Source organism: Aquarana catesbeiana, linkage group LG04, assembly GCF_042186555.1.
Source record: "Aquarana catesbeiana isolate 2022-GZ linkage group LG04, ASM4218655v1, whole genome shotgun sequence".
In the NCBI taxonomy this organism is placed as follows: domain Eukaryota; kingdom Metazoa; phylum Chordata; class Amphibia; order Anura; family Ranidae; genus Aquarana; species Aquarana catesbeiana.
Genome location: NC_133327.1, coordinates 44,722,739 through 44,748,861, shown reverse-complemented (window position 1 = coordinate 44,748,861; position 26,123 = coordinate 44,722,739). Strand labels below are relative to the sequence as shown.

The following is a 26,123-nucleotide window of genomic DNA, read 5'->3' as shown; positions in this document are numbered from 1 at the left end:
AAGCAGATAACTTAAGGGTTTAAAAACCATAAGACATCCATACCTCCTCCACATACTGACATGTGATGGCTCTTACAGCCTGCATATCCGTAGTGTCCATCATCAGAGTCACTGTCTGGCCCTTCCGGATCTTTACCTTTCTTTTAAACAGTTGCAGGTTGTTGTAGCAGGTGGCCAATGTAGCGATAGCCATCATCTATAAAAACCACACACGGTCAGCACAGTTATGGTCGAGCAATACACAAATTACTGTTCCAATTTTGTGGTCTAGGTACGGACAGTATACCCAGGTCTTTGATCTTCACAGACGTTAGAATAGGTTGGTCAAAGAACACACCTCCAGCCTGCTGAATGGACAATGAAGGAACCATTTTTGCAATCCATACACCTCGAGACAGCACAACAATGAGGGTGACAAAACTTTTCAGCAATATGACTGGCTGTGTGCAGTAAAAGAGCAGCAACGCATCATTGATTCACCAACTCCACACTTGTCATCTGTTAGCACATGCACATTGCAGTAACCCCCGATTTTCTCCTAGAACTGATCTCACCTCTCAGAGTCTGAGATTGTATTGGGATGACAGGAGGCGGATATCATTCAGGTGCTTAAACCATTTGTATTTTTAGGATGGACCTTCACCCTGAAGGTCATGTCCTGCCACTTCCCCCTCTCACAACTGGACATTATTTTTTTTTACCCATGTAATTTGTACCGGAAGGGCATCACTTCCACGCTTCTCACCTAGGTATGAATTACTGATTTTGTTTTCTTCTCACCCTCTGTGCAGATGTGCCACAGGGCATCAGGTCAAAAGTGAGTCTGTGGAACAGCTGTGAACACGCAGGTTTAGCTGACCATCTGCATATGCATAAACTACTATCAGTGAAGTTCCAAACCGTGGAGGAGGGACAGAACAAGGTTACTGAAACTGGCTCCACTATCTGGGGACACGAGAGCCGAGACAAAGACCTTGCTATTGATTTGCATAGTGGTGGAGCTCTGCCTATCAGCCACCCCCTTCACTCAAATGCTGCTCCAGTACAGTAAGCAGGGCTGTCTTTAACACAGAACAAAATGGGCAGCTGCCCCTGGCCCAGTCGTGATGGGACCCAAGACAGCTTCCCTTGAGCCCACATAGCATGCCAATAGTTGGCAAGTGGATTCGGAAGGGCCCAAGCAAAGGCTTGCCCAGGGTGCAATGAATGTTAAAGACAGCCCTGAATTTAAGCATGATTAAAGTAGTACCTCAAGTGTTGGGGCTGTGTTAAAGTACCGTCAATGTTGCGGAGAATGGTTGTACCCAAGTTGACTCTGAGGCCATATGGTTTTGGAACTGTTAAGCACCTTGCTGAAGCTCTCCACAGAATTTGTTACTTCTAATTAACCAAAAAACTGTGCTACTTTTTACTTGGTCTCTGTGTGCCTTACTTCATCTTGATACCGATAAACTGGCCCAGCCCACACACCTGTGGGCAAGACCTTGATGCCTTGGGGTCACAGGAAGTGGGTTGAATGATGCTGGGCATTAGCCAAATGCAGAAAAGGACCAGCACTGGACTGCATAGCAAAGTCTGCGGAGGACAGCAGTGGAGATAGTGTAAGGGTAAGCATTGCGGTGGGAGCGGCTTTCTTATTTTAACTTTTGGGGGAGGGGGGGGGAATACATTTTTGAAATGCTGTAGTTGGGCTACAATTGAAAAGGAAGACCATCCATGACTTGAAGAAAATCTATTCTTACCCACTACAAAACCACTGAACACTACCATTTACCACATAAGTTTGGCTACTTACCAGTGGGACTGCACAGAATTTGAACACTCTTTGGTTTTGCAGTCGGGACAGGTACAGCAAGACGTCAGGCACATGGTGCAGGATATTGGTGATGAGCTCGTTTAGACACTGCACGGCTGGCACAATATTTTCTGGCTTGGTAAAGTCAGACAAGTTCTTCCCATATTTACTCCACACCTGTTACAGGCAGAGCAACAATCAGCTGTAATCATAGGTTTATCTCAAACTATTTCCATCACATATAGGAGTTCAACACTGGGAATAAAAGGCAAAGGTCAATCTTTCCTTCCCAAGGATTCACAGCCATGTACAAAGAATTCTGGGTAATACCATTTGCTTTGGAAAATTTCAACTGGCCATACGCATGAGTTGGTGATTAGAAAACAGATGGGTTTAAAAAAGGACCAACTTCTGAAATGGGTGCTAGTCCTGGGTAGAGCAAACTTTGGCAACACTGCACATGAAGGTGTACTTTCCTCAAACCTAGCACCAAATCTAGGACCCTGGTGCCCAACCTGCAAGCACTTTGGTATATGATGTGTGGCCCTTGGACCTCAGCAGTCTGTAGCAGGAACAGTTATTAGGGCAATAGCCTCATGTACCAGGTTTCCAGTGTCATTTTGTCTTCTACAGCATATCTGTACATCCCAAGCCAAAAATGTTGCATGTTCACAGTCTGCTCTCATTTCCTCTATTAGGCCTCATGCACACTGGATGTTTTTGGAATCTACTCTTAGAGGCATCTGGCGTTTTTTCCCTCTGCCTCTAAACGCCCCTCCATGCACACAGACTTAGCAACATTTAGTGGTTTAAAAAAACCCCTCTGCCAGTGCGTCCAGGAGCAGCACAGTTTGCAGAGGACAAAAGCCTGCTTGATACTTGTAAAATAAACTAAGCACGTGTTAACGCTAGGCGTGTTTAGAGCTTGAGCGTTAATGCATTTCAATGGTCAGAATAAATTCCCAATGAAAATGAACTCCCAAGTGTTTAACGCGTATAAAAGCATTAAGACCAGAGGTCGACCGATATATTGGCCGGCATTTGGCCTTTAAGAAATCATCATTGGCCAATTATGCAAATTAGGCCGATATTCAACACTGACCGCACCATGCCTGTTCCGCCTCCCTTCCCCACATTCCATTGGCAGAGCAGCGCAGCGCGCGGTGTGAAGTGTGTGACACCGTCATGTAATGTAACTGAATGCAGAGAGAGACCAGCTGTCAGAGTTGAGCGTTGATGTTGGGGGTGGGCAGAACCCAGCAGCTAGCAAACACCAGCCGATGGGATCTGGGCAGGCCGCTACATGTATGGGGCCCCGCCCCCTTGAGCAGCTCAATCATTGGCTGGTGTTTGATAGCTGCTGGGTCCCGCCCACCCCCGACATCACCGCTGAATTTTGACAGCTGGTCTCTCTGCATTTGTTACATATGTCAGTTTCACTATAGCGGCTCAGTGTGAAAACCTGCCAGTTCCATCTGTACTGAGGATATCAAGTGTGTGGTAGAGTGACAGGAGCAAGCAGGGGGGAATGGGAGAGTTTATGAGATGAAGGGAGGGAAAAACAAAAAACAAACCCCAGCCTAATATATCGGCCGCCCCGATTTCTAAATATCTGCATTGGCCAGAGAAAAACCCATATCGGTCAACCTCTAGTTAAGACACTTTTACAAGCGTCAGGTGTTTTTTGCTGGTTTCTAGGAAAGTCCTGTTTGCATGAGGCCTTTTAGGTCTGCAGTTTGACAGCCCTCCCAAGCATTACATATATTGAACATTATGTGCGGCCCTTTGGTGATATCAGGGGCTGCATTTGAGGAACCCTTTAGCTCACAAGTTGGCAACCACTAATCTAGGAGATGGACAAATTGCCACATCCAGTATTGGATATAACAGGTTAAAAAACACATCTCTGCAATACATGCTTTTGCCAAACCTCCCAACTTTGGGATGGGAACGAGGGACACCTCTTAGCAAAATTATGTAGGCATAGGACACACCCCCTTAAAAAGGAGAACTATAGAAAAAAAAAAAAGTTAAACCCCACAAGTGCTTTTTTACCACTACCATTCCTTTATACTGGTTTTTGAAATGTACAAATGCAGCAATTTAGAAATTGGATGAAAGTTTTAGCTCCGGGAAACACTTTTTGAAAGAAATAGTGCATTTTATATACACAACTATATAGATCAGACCAAAATGAGGGACAAGTGAGGAGGAAAGAGGGACAGAGGGACATTCCAAATCAGGGACAGTTGGGAGCTATGCTTTTGCATTGTCGTGTGCTTTACAAATTTGGTACAATCATATCAGTTCCTGCCACCAAGGTTCTTATCTCGTATGCATATACACACACACACACACACACACACAAAATATAATTTAAAGTACAAAAAAAAGTCCATAAAGTGCTTGGTGCAATCAATCTTCAGTGCACATAAATAATTTATAAAGGGTGTCAGCAATCACAGTGCAGACCCATATAGCAAATTCCTCAATCATGCTTCACCATCCGTGTGTGCAGTGTGCCCAGCCTCTCACCTCAAAAGACCTACGGGTCTGCGCTGTGATTGCCGAGACCCTTTATGAATTATTTCTGTGCACTGAAGATTGATTGCACCAAGCACTTGAAGTTATTTTTTTATGCATTACTGATTATTATATTAATTTGCACTGTGAAGATTTTTGAACTATTTCTGGATCAAGGATTATTTGCACCTAGCACTTCGTCATTTTTTTAGCCATTTGGTTACCACACTTTAGGATTTAATTTCCCATAATTTCGATCACTGAGAAAGCACCACATTCATTCATTTTTATGGATATTTTAAAACGTCTTAGATGCACATCTTAAAGGACACAATATACAGGGATATGGGAAAATTATAGACACTGATACGCATGCACCTACACAGGTTGAACTGGATGGACTATTGTCTTTTTTCAGCCTTACCGACTATGCAACTCCAAACCAGCCATGAAAACCAACTGGTCTCTAACCATTGACCCCTTAAGCAGCAAGCACTTTCCTCATAGTCATACCCGACACTCCTAAATGTAAATGGCCATGGGGATGGTTGGGTTAAGAGTCTGCCCCACATCCGTACCCCTATCAAATTAATTAATATCAAGAGGAACAGTGCAATTTCTCAGAAGCGTGTTCTGGACAAGGCATTTACTAGCTTCACCACTCGACATGGGAAAAAAAAAAAAAAAAGGATACTACCCAATTGTCCCATTTTAGTCCTATAGCAGATAGAACTAAGAGCCAGTCATTTTCCTAAGTAAAAAAAAAAAAAAAAAAAAAGTTGGCTTTCTGGGAACATTGGGTTTTCTAGATTTGGCGGCAAGCTGGTCAATTTCTGAGGACACACAACAGATGGCAATACCTTTCACAATGTTTGGCCTCCCTTGTGCCTTCTGTACCCCAATCTGTGACCATAGAGCAGACAAATTATTGAAGAATTACACAAGGTGGTAAGTCCTCTTCAGAACTAGGACTGCATCTATGAAATGGCCAATAGCCACCTCCAGTGCTGGATATGACAAGAAAAACACCTGTTTTGTTTCCAACAATGCAAGTACAGAAAAATCCGTTGATCTTCCAAAGAAAAAAAAAAAAAAAAAAAGAAAAAAGAAAAAACAGTGAACTCCATATCAGTCCTGTTTGAGTTGACTACACAGCGACATTGAAATCCCAGGCAGCGTTGTCAGCCCTACCAAAGTTCTCCTCTGCAGGACTACAGAACACATCCCTCTAAGGTTATGAAGATGAGGCGCAATAACCAAAATGTGCCTAATGCAAAATATCCTTATTTGAATGCAGCCAGGTTTAACATAGCTTTTTCCCCCCTTTGCCTCTATAGGACTGATGAGGCCCCGAAATGTGTTTGTTACCTCTGACTTTTACCATTAGAATGCTGGCAGGGTGCCAAGGAAAGCAAGGAGAAAGCTGCAATTTCAGTGCCCTTTGTTGTAAACTTTGTCTATAAGCCCTCATGCACACAGGCTGTTAAAAAAACGTTATGAAAACGCCAGTATCTTTGCAGTGATTTTTTAAAACTTTTTTCAGCGTTTTTCAGCGTTTTTGCAATAGCGTTTAGCGTTTTTGAGCGTTTTTCCGCGTTAGCGTTTTTGAGCGTTTTTTTTTTTTTTTCAAATTTTTTTTTTTTTTTCAATGGATCAAAAACGCTAAAAAACGTTGGTGAATGACGTTTTTGAGCGTTTTTACAGCTGAAAAACGTCTTTCAGAACCCACTGGTCCTGGGTTTTTTTTACAGCTTAAAAACGCCTATGCCACTTGCAGCTCAAAAACGCCTAGGTGGGCATGAAGCCATAGACTAACATAGACAGGCCTTTTTAAGCTGCAAAAAAGTCCGTGTGCATGAGGACTAAACTTTTCCACAGTGCCTGCAGCTAAAGAGGTCAGCCAAGGTTTATTTTAAAGCACTTTTACTGATTGTTAAGCTTATGTAAACATTAAAAATGTTGCAGCCTGGCCACATATTTCATTTAAATAAGAATTCTACCAAAAACTGAATTTTATCTACAGGCTGATGACAGTGAGCAGAAAACCCATACTCGCCTCTTTTGGCCACAACTCTAGTCCGTTCAGCTGGTCTTCCAAGAAATCACGGATGAGGTTGATCTTCTGCATTAATAGACTTACAGAGATGGAGACCTTTGTGTCCTCTCCTACTATGGGGTCTTCCAGCCCTGAGACAGAGAACATAACTGACAGGCCAATTATTATTGGACCAGATGCGTAATAACAGTACTGTGGGGAAAGAAAAAGAAAACACAACCTTAGGGCAATAGTGATTTAAATCTTTCTCTATACTATGCTGCAAATCATAGAAATACCATAATATACCATCATCTCAGTAAAAAATACTGGTCCCTGCCCTCACATTCCAGTGCTCTGTGGTGGCAGAACTCACTAAAACCCCTTTCACACTGAGGCGCTTTTCCACGAGAAAAAAAAAAAGCCTTGAAAAGCTCACGAAAACCTATTTCCATTAAAATCAATGAATGCTTTCACACTGGGGCAGTGCGCTGGCAGGGCGGTGGAAAAAGGCCCCTCTCCATTGAAATTAATGGAAAGCTCTTCAAAAGCGCTCAGGGGCCTTACAGTTACACCTCTCATCAAAAGTGTCCTCAAACAGATCTATATTTTGGCGGAAGAGAGATGTGTCAGATCATGCGTTAATGAATGCCTATTACTGCATGAACTGGTCTCTCTAGTGCCTAACAGTCTGCAATTTTGTCTCCCTGCACAACCGCCACAGAAAGACTAAAAATGGAGATTGTTAATGCAATATCCATCTGATTATATGTTTACTTTGTGACTTCAATTGGGCTTGGCATTCGATAAGAGGACAGAGCCCCCTCTGTCCTAGTTAGGACAGAGGGGGGGGTTATATTGTAGATTTAACACAGGTATTTTTCTTTACTCACAGTTGATAACATTTTATTCTACACCCTGTTCACCTTCAGGTCAGTTTATACAAGCGGCAAACAACTATTGTATAAGATTTTGAAGCAACTGTTGACCATCATTCTTTGCAAACTAAAGCCGGTGTTCTATCAGAATACCGCTACCCATCAGAAAATGCAACGGAAGTGCTATTGTGAAAACAAAAAAATTCTTATTGCACATGCATTCCAACATGGCCGGTATGCGTTCCAATAGGTTTCCCAATCTGACAGACTACATAGTGAAATACAGTATTTTTTAATCTGTGACACTGTTTTGATGTTGAATTTGAAAAGCAGTGACAAGCCTGCAGTCAGAAGGTTGCGATGGCCATCTTGGTACACCCTGCACAGCACCAAACTGATAGTCATAAGGCGCCGAGGGACATTTTGACATCCTCACTTGGTCACAGCAAAATAGTATATTTCAGTATAAAAGGGGGAGTTTACTGCTAAGATAAGGGGGGACATTGAACACTTGACTGGGTGTAAAAAGATGTCTACTGCTGCCATCATGTTCTGTCAGATTAGGAAGCCTATTAGAATGCATAGTGGCCATGTTGGAACGCATGGTGCATGAGCAGAAAGCATTTTTGGTCAGTCAGAATGTCACTTCCGTTACATTTTCTGATGGGTAGCGGTATTCTGATAGAACACCAGCTTTAGGTGTCCAGTTATTAAACTCAACAGCGGTGATCCAGAGGATTGCCGCTGATCTCAGTTCATGAAACAGATCGGGGGAGAACATGTTCTCCGCACACAGAGAAGGTGTAACTGACTGACACAGAAACAGCCAGTTTATGAAGGTCCGATCTCAGCACTTCACTGGCCATCTGTGTCAGAATTCACCCACTCAGAGGTGGTGAATCGGGGAGAGAAGAGAGAATTCTGGGGGAACCGAGGGGGAGGAGGAAGATTATGGACTTCTTTATACTTTGATCAGACACCCCCCCCCCCCCCATCCAGTGAAGCCATTTCTGTCCTTCCCCTTATCACTGCTGTTAGTTGGGGAGGGAGCTTTTTCAGCAGCAAGAGGAACTTCTATGGCAGAAGAGAAAAAAAGAAAAGAGAAAAAAAAAAAAAAGAAAGAAAAATCCCACACCAACAAATAAAGTCCCACCTTTACAATCTGATCAGCACATGGGGTATGAATGAAGTAAGCTAAATATCATGAATGCCCTCTTTACTAGCAATCTTATTTCTCACCTTGTCCCAATCTTGTACAGACTCTATTTGCTTTGATAGGTACTCCACCATCCCCAGCGCTAGCTCACGAGCAGCATTGGCAATCACCTCCTGGTAGACCACAGCCAAATTCCTAAACTCCCGAGAGATCTTAGAATAAGGAGAACAAAGTAATGAAATGCCATCAGAAAGATTTGTTTGTAGTGGTAAAAAATGTTTTGTTCTAATGCTTACTGGAGAACACATTATGACCACGGGGTATGTGCACTGCCTATAGAAGGCTAGGCACTAAGAAAAGTTGCTCTTAATCTAAAGAATGTCAAACAAGGCCTTCTAGGCCAATACAGGTGGCCCTCACACTCTGACATCTGATGTAAGGGGGGGGGGGGGGTTTGGGACATTATGAGAATACTACAATTCTATGCCAGTTGAAAAAGGAGGGTTGCACACTGCTGGTATCATCTACAAGGAACTTAATTGGAGACAGCTCAGAGAACACCGTGGCAGAACCATTTTCTGTCTGAGCAGTCCAATAAAGTTTTTGTAGATGAAACCAGCAGCGTGCGACCTTCCTTTTCAGACTTGCATCATCCGCTACAGCAATGTGAGTGAGCTCTGTGCTGGTCCAGTAATAATCGAATGCATAGGCAATTTTTTAATAAGACCGAGAGTAGGTACATTTATATAGTCTTACAGATACATCTGGCCTTTTGAGGGCAACCATATTGCTGATGAGGTCCACGATGAAGTGGAGCTTGACACCCTTGTAGTGTGAATGTTCCAAAATTATATTTTGTACCTAGAGAAGTTGAATTTTTATTATTCAGACCAACTGCTTCATAATATCTTTGCAGTAAAAGTAATCCATGAACCATCAATTTGAGGGAGCGATACACAATCTTAAGAGGACACTTCATCACGGACCTTCAATTTAAAGGAGGCACTATACCACTGACTAACATAAGTGGGTGCTTCGCCCACTGACTACCAAATTTAAAGGGGCGCATCTCCACTGGCTATGAAAGTATTGGGGGGGGGCGCAATTCGCTAGCCACCAATGTGAAAGGGGGGGGGGTCCTCCTGCACTGACCAATGTAAAAGGTGTACTTCTCCGTAGACCACCCATGTAGGGGGAACAATATCTACCAAAAGTAGGGGAGCACTTGACAACTAATGGCCAAGGTAAGCTGGCCCTACAGGGACCACCAACTACCAACGTAAGGAGACACTTTGCTACTAGTCACTTATTTAAGGGAGCCCTACACTGACCAAAAATCGAAGGGTGTACTTCACACCTAAGAGAGAAAAGTTAATATACTTTACTGCATCAATGTACTAAAGTCCAATAATGATGCTTTGAAAATAAAAAAAACAAAACAAAAACAAACAGTGGCTGCATGGTATTAGAATTCACATAAATGAGTCCCTAACGTGACTCACTGTTGGGAAATCCTCGAGAACTATGCGATTCTTCTGCTTGCTGTCCATGAACCTCCAGTCAGGCTGGTACAGGAAGTTGTGGAAGTTTGTCAGAATGGGGATCTTGGTCTCCAGACTGATAGTCAGGTCATCCTCCAAAGTGTCTACAGCCCTTGTAACCAGATAGAAGATACAGGCTGCATGCCTGAGTACAGACAGAAGACCCATATACACCAATCAGGCAGAACATTATGACAATGAACCTATAAAAACTGCGCTCAGAGAAAACAAACATACAAACACTTCAAATTTGCACAGCTGCACTCAAAAAGCATAAAAATACAAATGTTCAACAACAAACCTTCTATTGTTGCGCTGTGTGAATATTTAAAAATCATGCAAATATAAACCAAATTAGCTCAATCAGGTACTTCTCCTTAAGTGCACATTGTTGCAATCACCATATAAAACACATATCTTCAATATAAAGAAAGTGGTGTTCATTGTGTCCTTTAAACCCAACTGTGTTTAATCAGTGCACCCACGACTGCTAAAACCACAGCCTCTTGCTAGATCGTTAGACCCCTAAATTATAGGTGGTCCAACTAGGCATGAAGCTGCATGCATCTTGTGTCAAGGATCTTATTGCATAGAAAACACAGGTGGCATTCCAATGTGAGACTCCAATCCAGTCCTCCTTCCTACTCTGCGTTAAAACTCAGCCAGAGAAAAAAAAAAAAAAAACACACTCCAATAGTGTAATACCATCAAATGACTGACACACAAAAACTACTTACAAAACTTCAGAAGAGTAACCACATATAACATGAAGCCGCTGGTGCCGGCTCCAGCCAGGTGTGGGCAATGTCAGCACAAGCTCTGCCTTTCCCTGACATACATTTCATCTCAAAAGACATTGTCAAGAAGTGGCGGCCCGCCGATAGAGAGGGTCACCGCCCCCCCCCCAAAGCAACTCCCAAAAAAATTGAAAATAAAATACTGGCCCTCTAAGTGTGTGGAATGCCAGACACAGGTGTATGGGAATAATAATAATAGCCCTTTAAGTGTGTGCAGGGCGCCAGACACAGAGCTGCTATGGGAAGCATGACCGGTTTGCAATCACGTGATTGCAAACAAGCTCTATTGGCTTCCTTTAGAAAGTCCTCGGGGTGCTGAGCTCTGAACACTCCCTCTATAGCATTGATCCCTGCTGTGGTGTGTGATTAGCGGGTCCTGTGCCCTCACTTCCAGTTTGACTCATCCCAGCTGGTCCGAAGGTGGATGAAAGGCGACTTGCTTTGAATGGGGGGGTGGAAACAGGGGGACATCTGATGGGGACACCTAATGTAAAGGGGGCTCCAATAAGGACACCTTATGTTAAAGTAAAGTAGTTTTATTTTCTTTTACTTGAAATGTGGATGTGATTGGCCTACTTTACCAGGCACAGTGAGGCTGCATATGATGGGCACCGTTTTATCTAGCTGTATTGATAAATAAATCACCTGAGTGGCTATTTACAGTCCTGCATTACTAACAGTTTAATTTCAGTTTGTTTGCGCCCCCCCCCCGAAAAAAATTTTGATCACCAGCTGCCACTGTTGTCAAGATCGGTATATGCTTACCTTTCTGAAGTTTTAAAGGTAGTTTGTTGTCTTTTTTTTTTAATTAAACATTTGACGGTATTACACTAGGAGTCTTTCCTCTGGCCAAGTTAAGGAGTAGGGACTGGATTGGAGTCTCACATTGGAATACTGCCTGTGTTTCCTATGCCAAAAAGGTCCTTGAAGCAAGATCCACGCAGCTTCATGCCTAGTTGGACCACTTATAATTTGAGGCGGGGGCACTATTGATCTGGTAAGAGGCTGTGGTTTTAGCAGTGGTGGACACACTGATTAGGCCTGGTTCACAACTATGCATTTTTTTTAGTGCGTTTCCAGTTCTGCAGAAACACTCTACAGTCAATTTAACATGGTTTCCTATGGGTCACGTTCAAATCTCTGCATTTTATGGAAAGGAGCAGGGACTTTTTGGTTCAATAGACTTCAATGAATCAAAAACGTGTATTAAAAACGCAAAATGCACCTGGGATATGCAAACTGGAACCTGCATAGGTGTGAATCAGGCCTTATACACCGTTGGGTTTAAAGGACATGGACACAATTTCTTTATATTGAATATATACGCTCACCAGACACCTTATCAGGTACACCTTGTTAGTACCAGGTTGGACCCCTTTTTGCTTTTGGAACTGCCTTAATTCTTCGTGGCATAGCAAGGTGTTGGAAAAATTCCTCAGAGATTTTGCTCCGTATTGACATGATAGCATCATGCAGTTTCTGCAGATTTGTCGGCTGCACATCCATGATGAGAATCTCCTGTTTCACCACATCCCAAAGGTGCTCTATTGGATTGAGATCTGTCACCATAGAGGCCACTGGAGTACAGTGACCTCATTGTCATGTTCAAGAAACCAGTGGTGAGATGATTTGATCTTTGTGACATGGTGCATTATCCTGCTGGAAGGAGCCATCAGAAGCTGGGTACACTGTAGTCATAAAAGGGACGGACATGGTCAGTAACAATACACAGATAGGCCATGGCACTTAGACGATTGGTACAAAGGCCCAAAGTGTGCCAAGAAAATATGCCCCACACCATTACACCACCACCAGCCTGAACTGTTGATACAAGACAGGCTGTATCCATGCTTTCATGTTTACGCCAAATTCTGACCCTACCATCTAAATGTCACAAGTAAAAGCAAGACTTAGAACAGGCAACTTTTTTTCCAATCCTCTAATGTCCAATTTTGGTGAGCCTGTGTGAAATTTTAGCCTCAGTTTCCTGTTCTTAGCTGACAGGAGTGACACCTGATGTGGTCGTCTGCTGCTGTAGCCCATCTGCTTCAAGATGCAACATGTTGTGCATCCAGAGATGGTATTCTGCATACCTTGGTTGTAACAAGTGGTTATTTGGGTGACTGTTGCCTTTCTATCATCTGAAACCAGTCTGCCCATTCTCCTCTGACCGCAACAAGGCATTTTCCTCCACACAACTTCCGTTCACTGGATTTTCTCTTTTTTGGGACCATTCTCTGTAAACCCTAGAGATGGTTGTGTGTGAAAATCTCAGTAGATCGGCAGTTTGAAATACTCAGACTAGCCCACCTGGAACCAATAACCAGTGGCGTCACTATAGAGGTGCGGGGCCACACCCCGGTGGCACCAGGCTCCTTTATTGTTCAGACATGTGTCCTGTGATATGTCCTGGCATTGTGGCTCTGTCAGTACTGTGTTCCTCCCATCTCCCTGCCTTGTACTTAGATTCTGCACGCTGCTGAGTCCACCCCCTCCTGCCAATCTTTTCAGACTTTCTGGAATACTGGCCAAGGTAGATTCCACCCCCCTTTCTCCATCCACCTCAGCTGGGCGTACACTGCCCAGGCTGTGCCACGCTCAAAGGATGTCCTTGGATGAGAATTGGGGGGTGGGGGGGTGGCAGGCTTTACTCCTGCTAGAGAGTTTCCTCTGTCCCACCCCCCTCTGCCTACATGACATCAGATCAGTCTGATGAGTAAAAGTCTAAGAAACTGTACACACACACACACACACACACACACACACACACACACACGTTCACTTGCACTACATTTGCACTGGGGAGAAGTGGGGGGGGTCCTACCAGGTTTTGCCGCACTAGGTGACGCCAACCCTAGTGACGCCACTGCCAACAACCACGCCATGTTCAAAGTAACCTAAATCCGGAGGCGTGGCCAAACGGGCTCTAAGATGGACGCGTAATCCAGAAGCTCCGCTCGCCTCGGGGAGATAATCCACAGCCATCAGAGCCCACCAGCACACCTTAAGATCCACAAACCTACCATCTGACAGGTGGGGTCCCGCTGCAAGTCGGGGATGCCCAGACGCCGCAAAAACCCACAACAACCGCAGAAAATGACGAGCTATTACTCTGCTCGCAGTCCTCAACAAAATGGCGGCGGAGCAGCAGACAACAGGCCGGAGCTCAGGCCCGAAACGAATGGAGGCAGAAACGGACTAGCACCCGCCTACATTCGCTCCTCAAATCTGCCCAGTGTGTCCTCCTCAGGCCCATCCAGCCCTTCCACGAGAAGCCCGGCCAAATCGAAGCCGTGGAGAGACTCTCCCATCAGACAAGGAAGCGCTCCAGGTATGGAGGTAAGCGGGCCTTACAGTGATCCCACACACCAGAGCAGCACTGACGGAGATCCTATCAGGGAATTCCCCACCGTAGACCGGTCTGTCTCAGATACTTTATTAAAAGACATGCTTCTGTCATTACGCTCCTCATTGCAAGCAGACATGGTCAGGGGGATAACAGAGTGCCAGAGGGAGGTACAAGCCATAGGCCACAGAGTACATCAGGTGGAAAATAAAAATGGAGGAATACACCTCAGCATACAATGTGATGGTGGAGGCCCATACAACCCAGGGGGGAGGACATTACATGGTTAAAGGATAAAATGGCCGACCTAGAGGACAGGTCCAGGAGAAACAACCTCAAACTAAGAGGAATCCCAGAAGATATTCCTCCTAACCAGCTCCTACAATTTGCCCAGACCCTATTCTCCACACTGGTGCCAGATGCTTCAGCACATGACCTTCTCGTGGACAGAATACATAGTCCCTAAACCGTCCTTTCTCCCTGCTGACATCCCCAGAGATGTCCGTTAAGGATGCACTTTTACCACATAAAAGACCGGGTACTTCAGGCTTCACGCAAACAAGAGAATATCCCATAGCAGTATGTGAACGTCAGACTGCTCCCGGATCTTTCCAGGCACACATTACAACGTCGCCATAACCTGTTAATGGTCACGAAAGCCTTGAGGAACCACAAAATCCTCCATAAATGGAAGTACCCTGCTACGCTCTCTATCACCCATAATGGGGTCACTATCTCAGTATCCACCCTGGAAGAAGGGCTTACTGCCCTAAAGAGATGGAACATCATTGCGGATCAGCCTATACAACAAGCTTACCCGGCAGGGCCCTCATTCATTCAAAATGATTGGCAGGTAGTGTCTTACAAGAGATCCAGCAAGAAACAGGCAGGTGGAAGCTCATAATTGAAACCCAAGTTATCACTGGTTTATCTCCAGGGCTGAGTTTCTGTCTTAGAATCTCTCCCTCACCCTTATAACACCAATAGCAGCTACATCTGCACAAGGATCAATTGTGTGATCCATTTCTTATGTTACTTATGATGACTTTCTGTTTGGTTTTCAGTTTTTTTTTTTATCTCCTTCTCTAAGTGATATATGCAGCTTCTCAGAATTAATTACACCTCCGAACCAGGAGAGGATTCGCTAAAGCCTGTCGTCCCCATCAACAACCATGCAACACTGGACGTTATCTATGGTCGCAGTGAGTACTCCCACCACTCAGCCTCACGATCTAACACACATCTATTAAAATGACGATAACCTGTCTTTCAATCAATGCCAGAGGTTTAAATCATCCGGCTAAACGCTTTTCCTTATGGAAGGAAGCTCACAAGCAAAAGGTGGACATCTTGAGCGTCCAAGAAACGCACTTTCAACTAGACAATACTCCCCATTGCGCTCACAAGGATTACCCACACATCTACGTGGCCTGTACGCCGCATCGAAAAACAGGGGGTGTCCTTTTAGCCTTCAAAAATTCCATATCTTTCGAACCCAAAGAAAATATTACTGATGAAGAGGGCAGGTACATCATCGCCACAGGGGACATTAACTCCAATCCCTACACCATAGTAACGCTATACGCTCCAAATTCGCAAAAATTAGATTCATTAAAAAAAAAAGTGCTCTACAAAGCAAAAGCCTTGAAATATGGCAACCTTCTGATTTGCGTAGACTTTAATGTGACACCGGACCCACTTCTAGATACATTGTCAGGTAAAGGAACTTTGTCCCTCCAATCATTACTACACAAAGAGGAAATATTTGACACATGGAGATGTCTACACGGCAATGAAAGGGACTACACCTTTTTCTCAAGCAGACACTGCTAATACTCCCGCATAGACTTATTTTTAGCGGATAAATGGCTTCTACAAAATATTGAAAACAACAATCCATGATATTACGTGGTCAGACCACTCCGCTATTTCTGTATCTATTACGGAGAAGGGAATCTCCTCCTCAACCCCCATCTGGCGCTGCAATACACGCATCCTCCAAGACCCACAATACCAAACACTACTATCTCAGCAATTAAAACATTTTTTCTTAGACAATGACGGATCAATCACTGACCCATACATCTTATGGAACTCACACAAGGCCTTCATGAGAGGCGTTTTAATTCAAACAGGAGACGGGCTCAGCAGCTTAATGCTGTCCTTTTAGAAATATATAATGCTACCACTCAACACAAAAAATCCCCTACATTACCATTTACTGAAAAATGAAACTCTCTCAGAGAAAAACTTAGAAATACTCTCTCCCAACAATATGACATGCATCTCCGACACCTTCAACTAAACTATTATGCAAATGCTAATAGAGCAGGCAAATATCTAGCGAAAAGATTAAAGGCGGCTCGCACCAAAAAGAGAATAGCTTTCCTACAGCATCCTACACTACCACACCAAATCATAAACCCTCAAGCTATAGCTGGCCAATTTGCGGATTACTATGGCTCACTATACAATCTGCACACAGATCCCAACATGCACCAACCAACAGTGGAACAGATTGAAACATTCCTAAAGAATATTAATCTCCCAACTCTTTCCACACACCAGTTAGAAACCCTGAACGCACCAATCACAATACGGGAAATAGAACAAATAATACACACTCTTCCCAATGGAAAATCTCCAGGGCCGGATGGCTTTTCCAATGAATACCTCAAAACATTTGCCAAAACTCTATCACCACATATGTCAACAATATACAACAAAGCTGCTGAGACCGCAACTCTTCCTCAAGATATGTTGAAAGCTTACATAGTGACATTACCAAAACCAGGCAAAGAACGCACCACACCAGCAAACTTCAGACCTATTTCTCTCCTAAACTCCGATATAAAAATATACGCCAAGCTGTTAGCCAAAAGATTAACAGACATAATCCCAAATATTATAAAGCGCGACCAGATGGGTTTTGTGAGGGGGAGACAAACCTCTGATGCAACCAGGAGAATTGTGAATGTGATACATTTTGCTGAAAGAACTCGAACGCCTTCTCTGCTATTGTCGATTGACGCAGAGAAGGCGTTCGACAGAGTCCATTGGACTTGTATGAAAATGACTCTTACCAAATTTGGGTTCAAGGGTCCCATACTGCAAGCCATTCTGGCTTTTTATTCATGCCCGTCGGCACAGGTTTATTCCTCTGTTTTTTTATCTAAACCATTCAACATCACCAATGGAACAAGACAGGGGTGCCCCCTATCCCCAACAGTTTTCAACTTAATGATTGAACCCCTAGCTGAAACCATAAGGTCTCACCCCCTGATTACGGGCTTCCAGTTTGGCTCCAGTTCGCACACCATAAACCTCTTTGCGGACGATGTAATCCTCCTCCTGACCAATACGGCCACATCGTTACCACAAGCTCATGCAATTCTTAGCACATTTGGGGAAGTCTCATACTATAAAGTTAACTTCACCAAATCATTAATACTGGATATAGGAGTTCCACCCCACAAACGCAAAATGCTTCAGTCACAATTGCCTTATACGTGGAGCTTAGGAGGCATAACATACCTTGGTATCACACTTACCAATAAAACCTCCACGCTTGTCAAAGCCAATATGATCCCACTGATGGCCACACTGGAAGCCCAAATCAGGAATATGTCCAATAAGGAAATCTCATGGCTTGGAAGAATTACAGCATATAAGATGATGATATTACCGCAAATACTGTATATGTTTCGCTCCTTACCAATCCACATACCTATTCACTATATCCACAACATGACAAAATTAGGTTGAAAATATATATGGAACGGTAAAAAAGCTAGATGCTCCAGAAACAACCTCACGTTTCATAAAAAAAAAAAAATAGGAGGGGCAGGCCTAGCGGACTTATATGACTACTACTGGGCAGTCAGACTAGACCAGACCAAACTATGGTTCAAACACGAGGACACACCACTATGGGTAGACATTGAAATGGCATTAGCCCCAACAAAAGATTTAACCTTACTATTGCTAAGCGATGGGTGGTTACCATGGAATTTGTCAACTTTTACTCCCCCAATGCAGATCTCACTGAGCATGGAGATTTATACTCGAACAGAAACACAATGATATTCAAAACATACAATACACCCTACCCCTGACACTACTAGAGACAAAGATTCCTTTACTGAAGGTAAATCACTTGACAAGCAAAGGTATCACTAACATCTTAGATCTCTATAACGGAACACAATTAAAAACGATTGATCAGATCATGTCCCAGTATAACCTCCCGAACGACAGGAAACTTTTATACCTGAGGATCACACATTTTCTTAAACCCTGCTCTAGACCGACTATCTCCATCCCAAACACAATATGGCAATTTTATTCAACTGCTGATAGTAACACAAAAGGTATATCCTTTTTTTACAATAAAATAAGGGATAAAAGTACATTCCTCAAAACTACAGCAATGAGAAAATGGGAGGATAAATTGGGCACTATCTTCTCACCAGAAGAATGGCGACAATCAAAGAAATACATAAAGCCTCTCATTGTGTTAAGCACTGGGAACTAGCAATTAAACTGGCTAACAGATGGCATTACACTCCATATAGATTGGCGCACTATTTCCCAGGAACATCACCACTTTGTTGGAGAGCATGTGGACACACGGGTTCTTTACTACACATGCTATGGCATTGCCCCACAGTTAAAAGCACATTGAATCAAATATTTCGCCTAATCTCCTCTATAACAGGAATGCTCACACCCCCAGACCCGACTTTAGCAATCTTACACTTAAACATAGAAAAATTTCACACGGACTTCAGACCTGTAGTGACTCACATACTGCTAGAGACAAGATCAATGATCCTACGTAACTGGAAATCCATGACAGCCTTGAATATGACAGACATAGTTAAAGCTGTTAACAGGAACTACACTTTTGAACGTCTCATAGCATTAAACTCATCAAAATGTGTGACCTTCGACAAATCTTGGTCTATATGGCCATATAGAATATGATCTAGTTGTTACAAGAGGTGACTATATCGTATTAACAGTACCAGTAGGTCTAGTACTATACCTATATACTTATCTCAGGATTGTAACTTCTGAATGTATATCACACCAAGATGTATATCACTTATTACCCTACTTTATGTTATGTAACCCATTTACTTTCATTTTTCATTTTCTGTATTTACTTCTTGAAGTACTCAATAAAAACCTATTGAAATAAGTGTAAGCGTAAGCGTAAGCATTTGAACGCCTGTGACAAGGACCGATTGTAATGGCTAGATGACTGGGTCAAAGTAATTCCAAAACTAACTGTTGTGAGAAGTTTCTGGTCTGCAGTGGTCAGGATCCACCAAGAATGGTCCAAGGAAGGAAACAGGGTCATGGGTGGCCAAGGACCATTGATGCATGTGATTGTTCCGATAAAAAGACATCACCTCTTTGCATATAGGGCGGCTTAGCCGCAGACCGGTCCGGATGCCAATGCATAGTTGCCAACTGTCCCGAATTTCCTGGGATTTAGACCTTTGTCCCGGTTGTACCGTTTCCCAGGAAATCGACGTTTTCTCAATTTTTTTTTTGGCCGCTAGAGGTCCACAACCAGCACTGAAGTGTCTCTGCCGGTCGCCATTTTACAGAAGACCAGGTATCGTGATGAGGAAAGAGGCGGAACCCAGGCTCCGCCTCTTGGTTCTTCCCTTCAGCCTCCACGAGTTGGGCTTCTGGAATGGCGGAGACCATTCACCAGCAGTGGTGTCGCTACCCGGGTGCAGAGGGGGCACCTGATGTAAGGAGGGACTCCGCTGGCTGGGGGCACCTGATGGCAGGTGACGTGGCAAGCTCAAGGCTCCCACTGATTCTGCATTATGGCGAGTTGAAAGATTTCATTTTATATTACAATGTAATAGAAATAATGTGCTTCAATCATCCTGACACCATAACCATGGTGCCGTGATGATTGAAGCGCCAACACCAGGTGTTTGGAGTATCTTTATCTGCTGATTGTTAAACTTTCTGGAATACACATTTCTATTGTGGTGTAGGACCTGGGCCTGCTGTCCCTCCATCCCTTTTTCTTTCCTTCTCTCTCCTTCCCTTCCTATCTCTTGCTCCCTCCATACCTCGTTCATCTCAGACTCTAGCCACAACCCATTTAAGCCATGCCCATTTTAGCTCTGCCCCCTAATTATAGCAAGACTCCGCCTACAGATAAAAAAAGTGTCCGTATAAATTTTTACAATATTGCCAACTATGCCCATGCTGACCTGTGTCCACAGCCAAAAGCATCTTCAATGGGCACATAAGCATCAGAACTGACCACAAAACAATGGAAGAAGATGGTCTGATAAATCTGGTTCTCTTTTACATCATGTGGATAGCCAGGCGTTTGTGTCGCTTACCTGGGAAAGACATGGCACCAGGATGCAATATAGGAAGAAGACAAGCCGGCTGGGATGGTGGGATGCTTTTGTCTAGTAGTGTCAGGGCCATGTTGGTGGCAAAAGGGGGACCTACTCAATATAAGGTAGGCAGACAATGTTATGGTGGGTTGTCATAATGTGAGGTGTACAATAGCCTGATAGATCACACTGGGTTGCAGAGATTGTACTACCTTCTCGTCAGGTCCACTTCTGTTCAGTCAATTACCAATACATGTGCTTTCTGCTGCTGGCAGCCTAAGGTGCCATTATTTTAGTACTGAAAACAAAAAAAAAAAAAAAAAAGTGTAGCTCTAGCCTAAGTTGACCCCATCTGATGACAATCCATACATGCTCAGACACTCTGATTCTTGTGCCACTCGAACAGAAAAAGAAAAAGCCAGTTAAAGTGATATAATTTTCATTAAAACAGTAAATTCTCACAAAATCAACCTACTGCAGCTATTGAGGGGTTAAAACAGACAATACACTCACCGTAGCTCCCCTTCCAAGGCCTGGATAACTACTGCGTAGCTCCTGCCCGTCTCCTCCAAGAATTTGTAGCAGGTCTGCAGGCTCTCACTCATGGGGTCCTGTAAGGAAAGACAGAATGGAAAAGCTTCCAGTACAAAGCAATTTTGCATGGTGTGGTCTTCCCCCAAGCCCCTCTCCTGCAGCCTACTGAACCTCACCAGCAACAGCTGCCCACTGGGCTTCATTGCAGGGGAACGGCACACAGATCAATGACAAAGCTCATCCGAATTCTCACTTTGAGGCACACTGGGAATTTGCCCAGCTAGGATCGGGGCTGCTCTGTGCAAAACCACTGTATAGATAAGGCAAGTATGACATGTTATTTTTTTATCGTTTACAATCACTATGAACTTAACTGAAAATAACTGTTACTTTTTAAAAGATAAGGATTCTTATCCTGGTGTATTAGCTTTGTGAATTGAGCCTACAGCTTCCTCTTGAACAAGTTAATGGCCACCATTAAAGCAGACAGACAATCTAAGGAATCAATCACCCGACCACAAATCAACACTTTTTGGTGGCTTTAAGTCTTTTGCTGCCTCAGCCTTGGACTAAGGAGGTCCAAGATGGCACTGAGAGAGCTGGGCTGCAGGAGGGGGGGGGGTTGAAACTATACCTCTGAAACCATCATTTGTCACTCCTGGACGCCAGTGGCGCCTTTTTTAATGAATGTCCAGAGATGCACTTTACAGTGGAAGTAAAGTCTGCAATACTTACCTCTCCTTGAATGGTCCGAGGTCCCTCAACCACACTGGCATCTTTGGGGTCTTCATTGGCCGGCACAAGCTGACATCACACCTATGCATGCGAAGGGTTTCAGTCATCCAGACACAGGATGTGCCAGAACGTAAACTGGGCAGCACAAGAAACAAAAAACCTACACCCTTTACAGCAGAGACTTCCTTTCACTGATGGTCATCTGAAAGGCCCCTTACATTGGTGGCCAGTAGAAACAATGCTCCTCGTATTGGGGCCAGTGGCAAGAATGCCCTTCACATTGGGGGCCAGTGGAAAGAATGTGTTGAAGACAGTTAAAAAGATAGTTGGACTCATGCTTTTGGCTTGGCCAAGTGATCCTGTAACTATGAAGTTACCAAATGGAAGGTTAAGGAGCCCCCAGCAACTCTGGGGTTCCATGAAACCTGTGCCTGAGAGGCACACATGCACTGTCCATGATTGGACAAATATGGCGCATTCCACCATGTAGACGATTTTACACGTCGCTTCGGGCTACCCATGTCAAATTCCTAGCATCGCTGCAGAAAAAAACAAAATGCAGTGCACTCTGGACTGCATTAGTTTAATTGGAGGACAGGTGAGATATCAGGAGTCCTCTATACCGTACCTCCATTATGTCTCCTTAAACTGTTACAAAAAAAAAAAAAAAAAGTATTAATAATAATTTAATCTATCACGAGATAGAAAAAAAAAAAAAAAAAAGTGGTGACCCCCCCCCCCCTCACACTGCGGTCAAGCCAGCCGTGGTTTGAAAATACACGGTCTAGCCAGGCGCCAGCCAAATAAAAAGTGCGTGCGCCTATTACGATGAGTACGGTAATGACAGAACACACATCACACACGGAGAGCCCGCCCGCCCCGAGGTAGTGGCTTTGCAGGGGGCGGGTGCGAGGCCAGTCGGCACAACGATCCCCTCTTTTTTGGCGGCTGGCTAGACCGTGTATTTTCAAACCACGGCTGGCTTGACCGCAGTCCCCTCACATACAGTACATGCACAAAAGGTAAATGCACTAAAACCTTGCTGGCAATACACAAATTAAACATTGACACCCATGCTGGAGTGAGGGATATAACTCTAGGTCCATTATTCAGGTAACTCGAAACTGATGATCTGTAGGGGGGCTTTTAAAGTGTTGTCTATGGAAAATAAAAGGGTACTGAAGTTTGCTGTCACGTCACTGGATCACGCAACTTTAACCTCCCTGGCGGTATGATTATTTCGGATTTTAGGTGCTGAAAGCGGTACAATTATTTTGCATGGAAATTTGGCGTTTTATATTGTAGGTCTGTAAATCTTAACAATAACACACTTAAATCTGTCCAAACCAGAGTCTAGTAGATATCCCGGGTATGATAAAGTTTGAAACACAAAAGCATAAATTATAATATACTAAATAAAAATAAATAATTTAAAAAAATAAAAAAAAATAGTAATAAAATAAATTTCCCCACAATTCACTAGCGCTCAATTCTGCAAGTGTTCTAATTTACTATCGCTGTTTTCTAGCTGGTCTAAAGCCACTTTTGACGTAAAGGGACACTTTTTGGTTGCTATGGACAATCTCCAGTTTCCAGGCAGAAAGAAAAGTGTATATCATGTAAAACTGCATGCAGGGCATAGGACAAAGCACTGGGGACAAAAGGGATGTGAAATCATTTCATACAGTACTGTAATCTGTAAGATTACAGTACTGTATGTGTTATGATTTTTACTTTTTTTTTTAATTTGCCGCCAGGCTCAGCCCCCGTGCGTCACGCCGCTCGCAGGGAACGGAGCCTGGCATGGAGAGGCTTCGGAGGAGGACGGAGCCCTCGGACACTGCGGGTGACATCGCAGGATCCCGGGGACAAGGTAAGTAACGCCGCCCCAGGATCCTGCAATGCGATCCCGAGTGTGGCGCGGGGTTACCGCTAATGGGACTGAATTTTAACCCCGAGCCACACTCGGGAAAACCGCCAGGGAGGCTACGGCTTAAAATGTACCCATTTATGTATTGCAACATCTTTTAAAGTTTTCCATAGACTTGGGTAACATATTGCATCTGTGAGCCCCAAAATTAGCATTAGGGCTTTTTTTTTTTGCGTTTCATAAACCATTGCACTAATATTGTGCAACTTAGAAAATAGGGACTACCAGCATTTTATTCTCTAGGGTGTCTGCTTTCAGAAAATATAGAACATTCAGAGGTTTTATGTAATCTTCAAAAAACAGCTTTGGCTGAAAGCATTCAGCACAGTGGCAAGTGTAACTTTAAGAGACCCCATCCCTATTGGATGAATGAGAAATGAGAAATGCAGATGTTGGATGGACAGCACTGAATATGACTTGTTTGGCACATGGATGACACTTATTTCAAATATATTTATAATCAGAGAACCAATCATTGTCCTCTCTTCCTATTTGTGCCCCCTCCTAGGACAGGTGTACAGGGGTCCCCTCTGCTCAGCCTTACCTGCTCCACCTCGGTCAGGCCGCCCATCTTGTACCTGATGAGGTTGTAGATCTCCTTGGGGTAGAAGAGTGACCTCAGGAACTCCATGGCCGGGGATGATCAACTCTCTGCGGTCGCCGCATCCACACACACCGGCCGTTTTTATAGTAGCAGCGGCCGGCCCCGCCCTCACCTGTCACCAGCGGCCAATCGCTTTGCGGAGGGACGATGTAGAGGCGTGGCGTGCTGCTTTCAGTGACAGCTGGTCGGGGCTGCGTAGGTGCGGTGGGCGGGTGCAGCCATACAGGAGACTGGCAGGGAATGCTGAGCCTTGTGGTGCACACACCATGATGGGGGAGGAATGGAGGTACTCCCAGCTCTGTGTAGCTGTATTCCTCATGTCTCTGGAGAGGGGACAACACATTGATGGCTATGGGCAGCACCAGCTCTGCTTTATATCATGCATCCTCATGGTGTCAGTGCAAGAGACTGGATTCGTTAGGCTGTGCTCAGAAATACAGAATATATATATATATATATATATATATATATATATATATATATATATATATATATATATATATATATATATATATTTTTTTTTTTTTTTAACCACTTCAGCCCCTGAAGATTTTACCCCCTTCCTGACCAGAGCACTTTTTGTGATTCGGCACTGCGTCGCTTTAACTGACAATTGCGCGGTCGTGCGACGTTGTACCCAAACAAAATTGACGTCTTTTTTTCCCCCACAAATAGACCTTTCTTTTGGTGGTATTTGATCATCTCTGCGGTTTTTATTTTTTGCGCTATAAACAAATATAGAGCGACAATTTTGAAAAAAAACACAATATTTTGTACTTTTTGCTATAATAACTATATCCCCATTTTTAAAAAAAAAATAAAAATTTTCCTCAGTTTAGGCTGACATATATTCTTCTACATATTTTTGGTAAAAAAAAAATCGCAATAAGCGTATATTGATTGGTTTGCGCAAAAATTATAGCATCTACAAAATAGGGGATAAATTTATAGCATTTTTATTATTATTTATTTTTTTTACTCGTAATGGCGGCGATATTTGTCGTGACTGCGTCATTATGGCGGACACATCGGACAATTTTGACACATTTTTGGGACCATTGGCTTTTATACAGCGATCAGTGCAATAAAAATGCATTGATTACTGTAAAAATGTCACTGGCAGTGAAGGGGTTAACACTAGGGGGCGATCAAGGGGTTAACTGTGTTCCCTAATGTGTGTTCTAACTGAAGGGGGGAGGGGACAGACTAGGGGAGATAACAGATCGCTGTTCAAACTCTGTATGAACAAAGGATCTGTTACTTCTCCCCTCAGAGAGTCGGGAGGTCTGTGTTTACACACAGAGCTCCCGGGTCTCGCCGAGTTACGAGCCATTGGCTCCGGGGGCGAGCAGTGAGTGCGCGCCCTCTAGTGGTCACCTTTGAAGCCGACGTAACATGGCGGCGATTCGCCTGCCCGTGCCATTCTGCCGCAGTATAACTCTGGCGGCTGGTCGGCAAGCAGTTAATTAAAGTTGCACCTGACAAAGTCAGGACTGGATCAAAGCATAAAACCCAGGAGAAGCCATTCTCATTGATGGCATCCCAGTCTCAGTCCGTAGGGTTCAATATTGAGTTGGCCCACCCTTTGCAGCTATAACAGCTTCAACTTTTCTGGGAAGGTTTCAAGGTTTAGGAGTGTGTCTATGGGAATGTTTGATCATTCTTCCAGAAGTGCATTTGTGAGGTCAGGCACTGATGTGGACAAGAAGGCCTGGCTCGCAGTCTCCACTCTATTTCATCCCAAAGGTGTTCTATCGGGTTGAGGTCAGGACTCTGTGCAGGCCAGTCAAGTTCCTCCACCCCATACTGGCTCATCCATGTCTTTATGGACCTTGCTTAGGACTAAGACTGGGATGCCATTAAAGTTCA

The 26,123-nt window shown here is 43.9% G+C and overlaps 1 protein-coding gene across 1 annotated transcript in view; it reads right to left on the bottom strand.

Annotated features, from left to right (window-relative positions):
* LOC141141361 (squalene synthase-like) overlaps nucleotides 1-24,333 on the bottom strand; it is a 36,868-nt gene extending 12,535 nt beyond the window's left edge. Inside the window, exons 1-7 of the mRNA XM_073629025.1 lie at nucleotides 24,195-24,333; nucleotides 20,965-21,062; nucleotides 9,890-10,073; nucleotides 8,471-8,599; nucleotides 6,375-6,566; nucleotides 1,796-1,972; nucleotides 44-196 (exon numbers count right to left, since the gene is read on the bottom strand). Of these exons, the coding sequence (XP_073485126.1) occupies nucleotides 44-196; nucleotides 1,796-1,972; nucleotides 6,375-6,566; nucleotides 8,471-8,599; nucleotides 9,890-10,073; nucleotides 20,965-21,062; nucleotides 24,195-24,281 (1,020 nt within the window). The 5' untranslated portion in view covers nucleotides 24,282-24,333. The remainder of the gene's footprint in view (nucleotides 1-43; nucleotides 197-1,795; nucleotides 1,973-6,374; nucleotides 6,567-8,470; nucleotides 8,600-9,889; nucleotides 10,074-20,964; nucleotides 21,063-24,194) is intronic.
* Nucleotides 24,334-26,123: the final 1,790 nt, after the last annotated feature.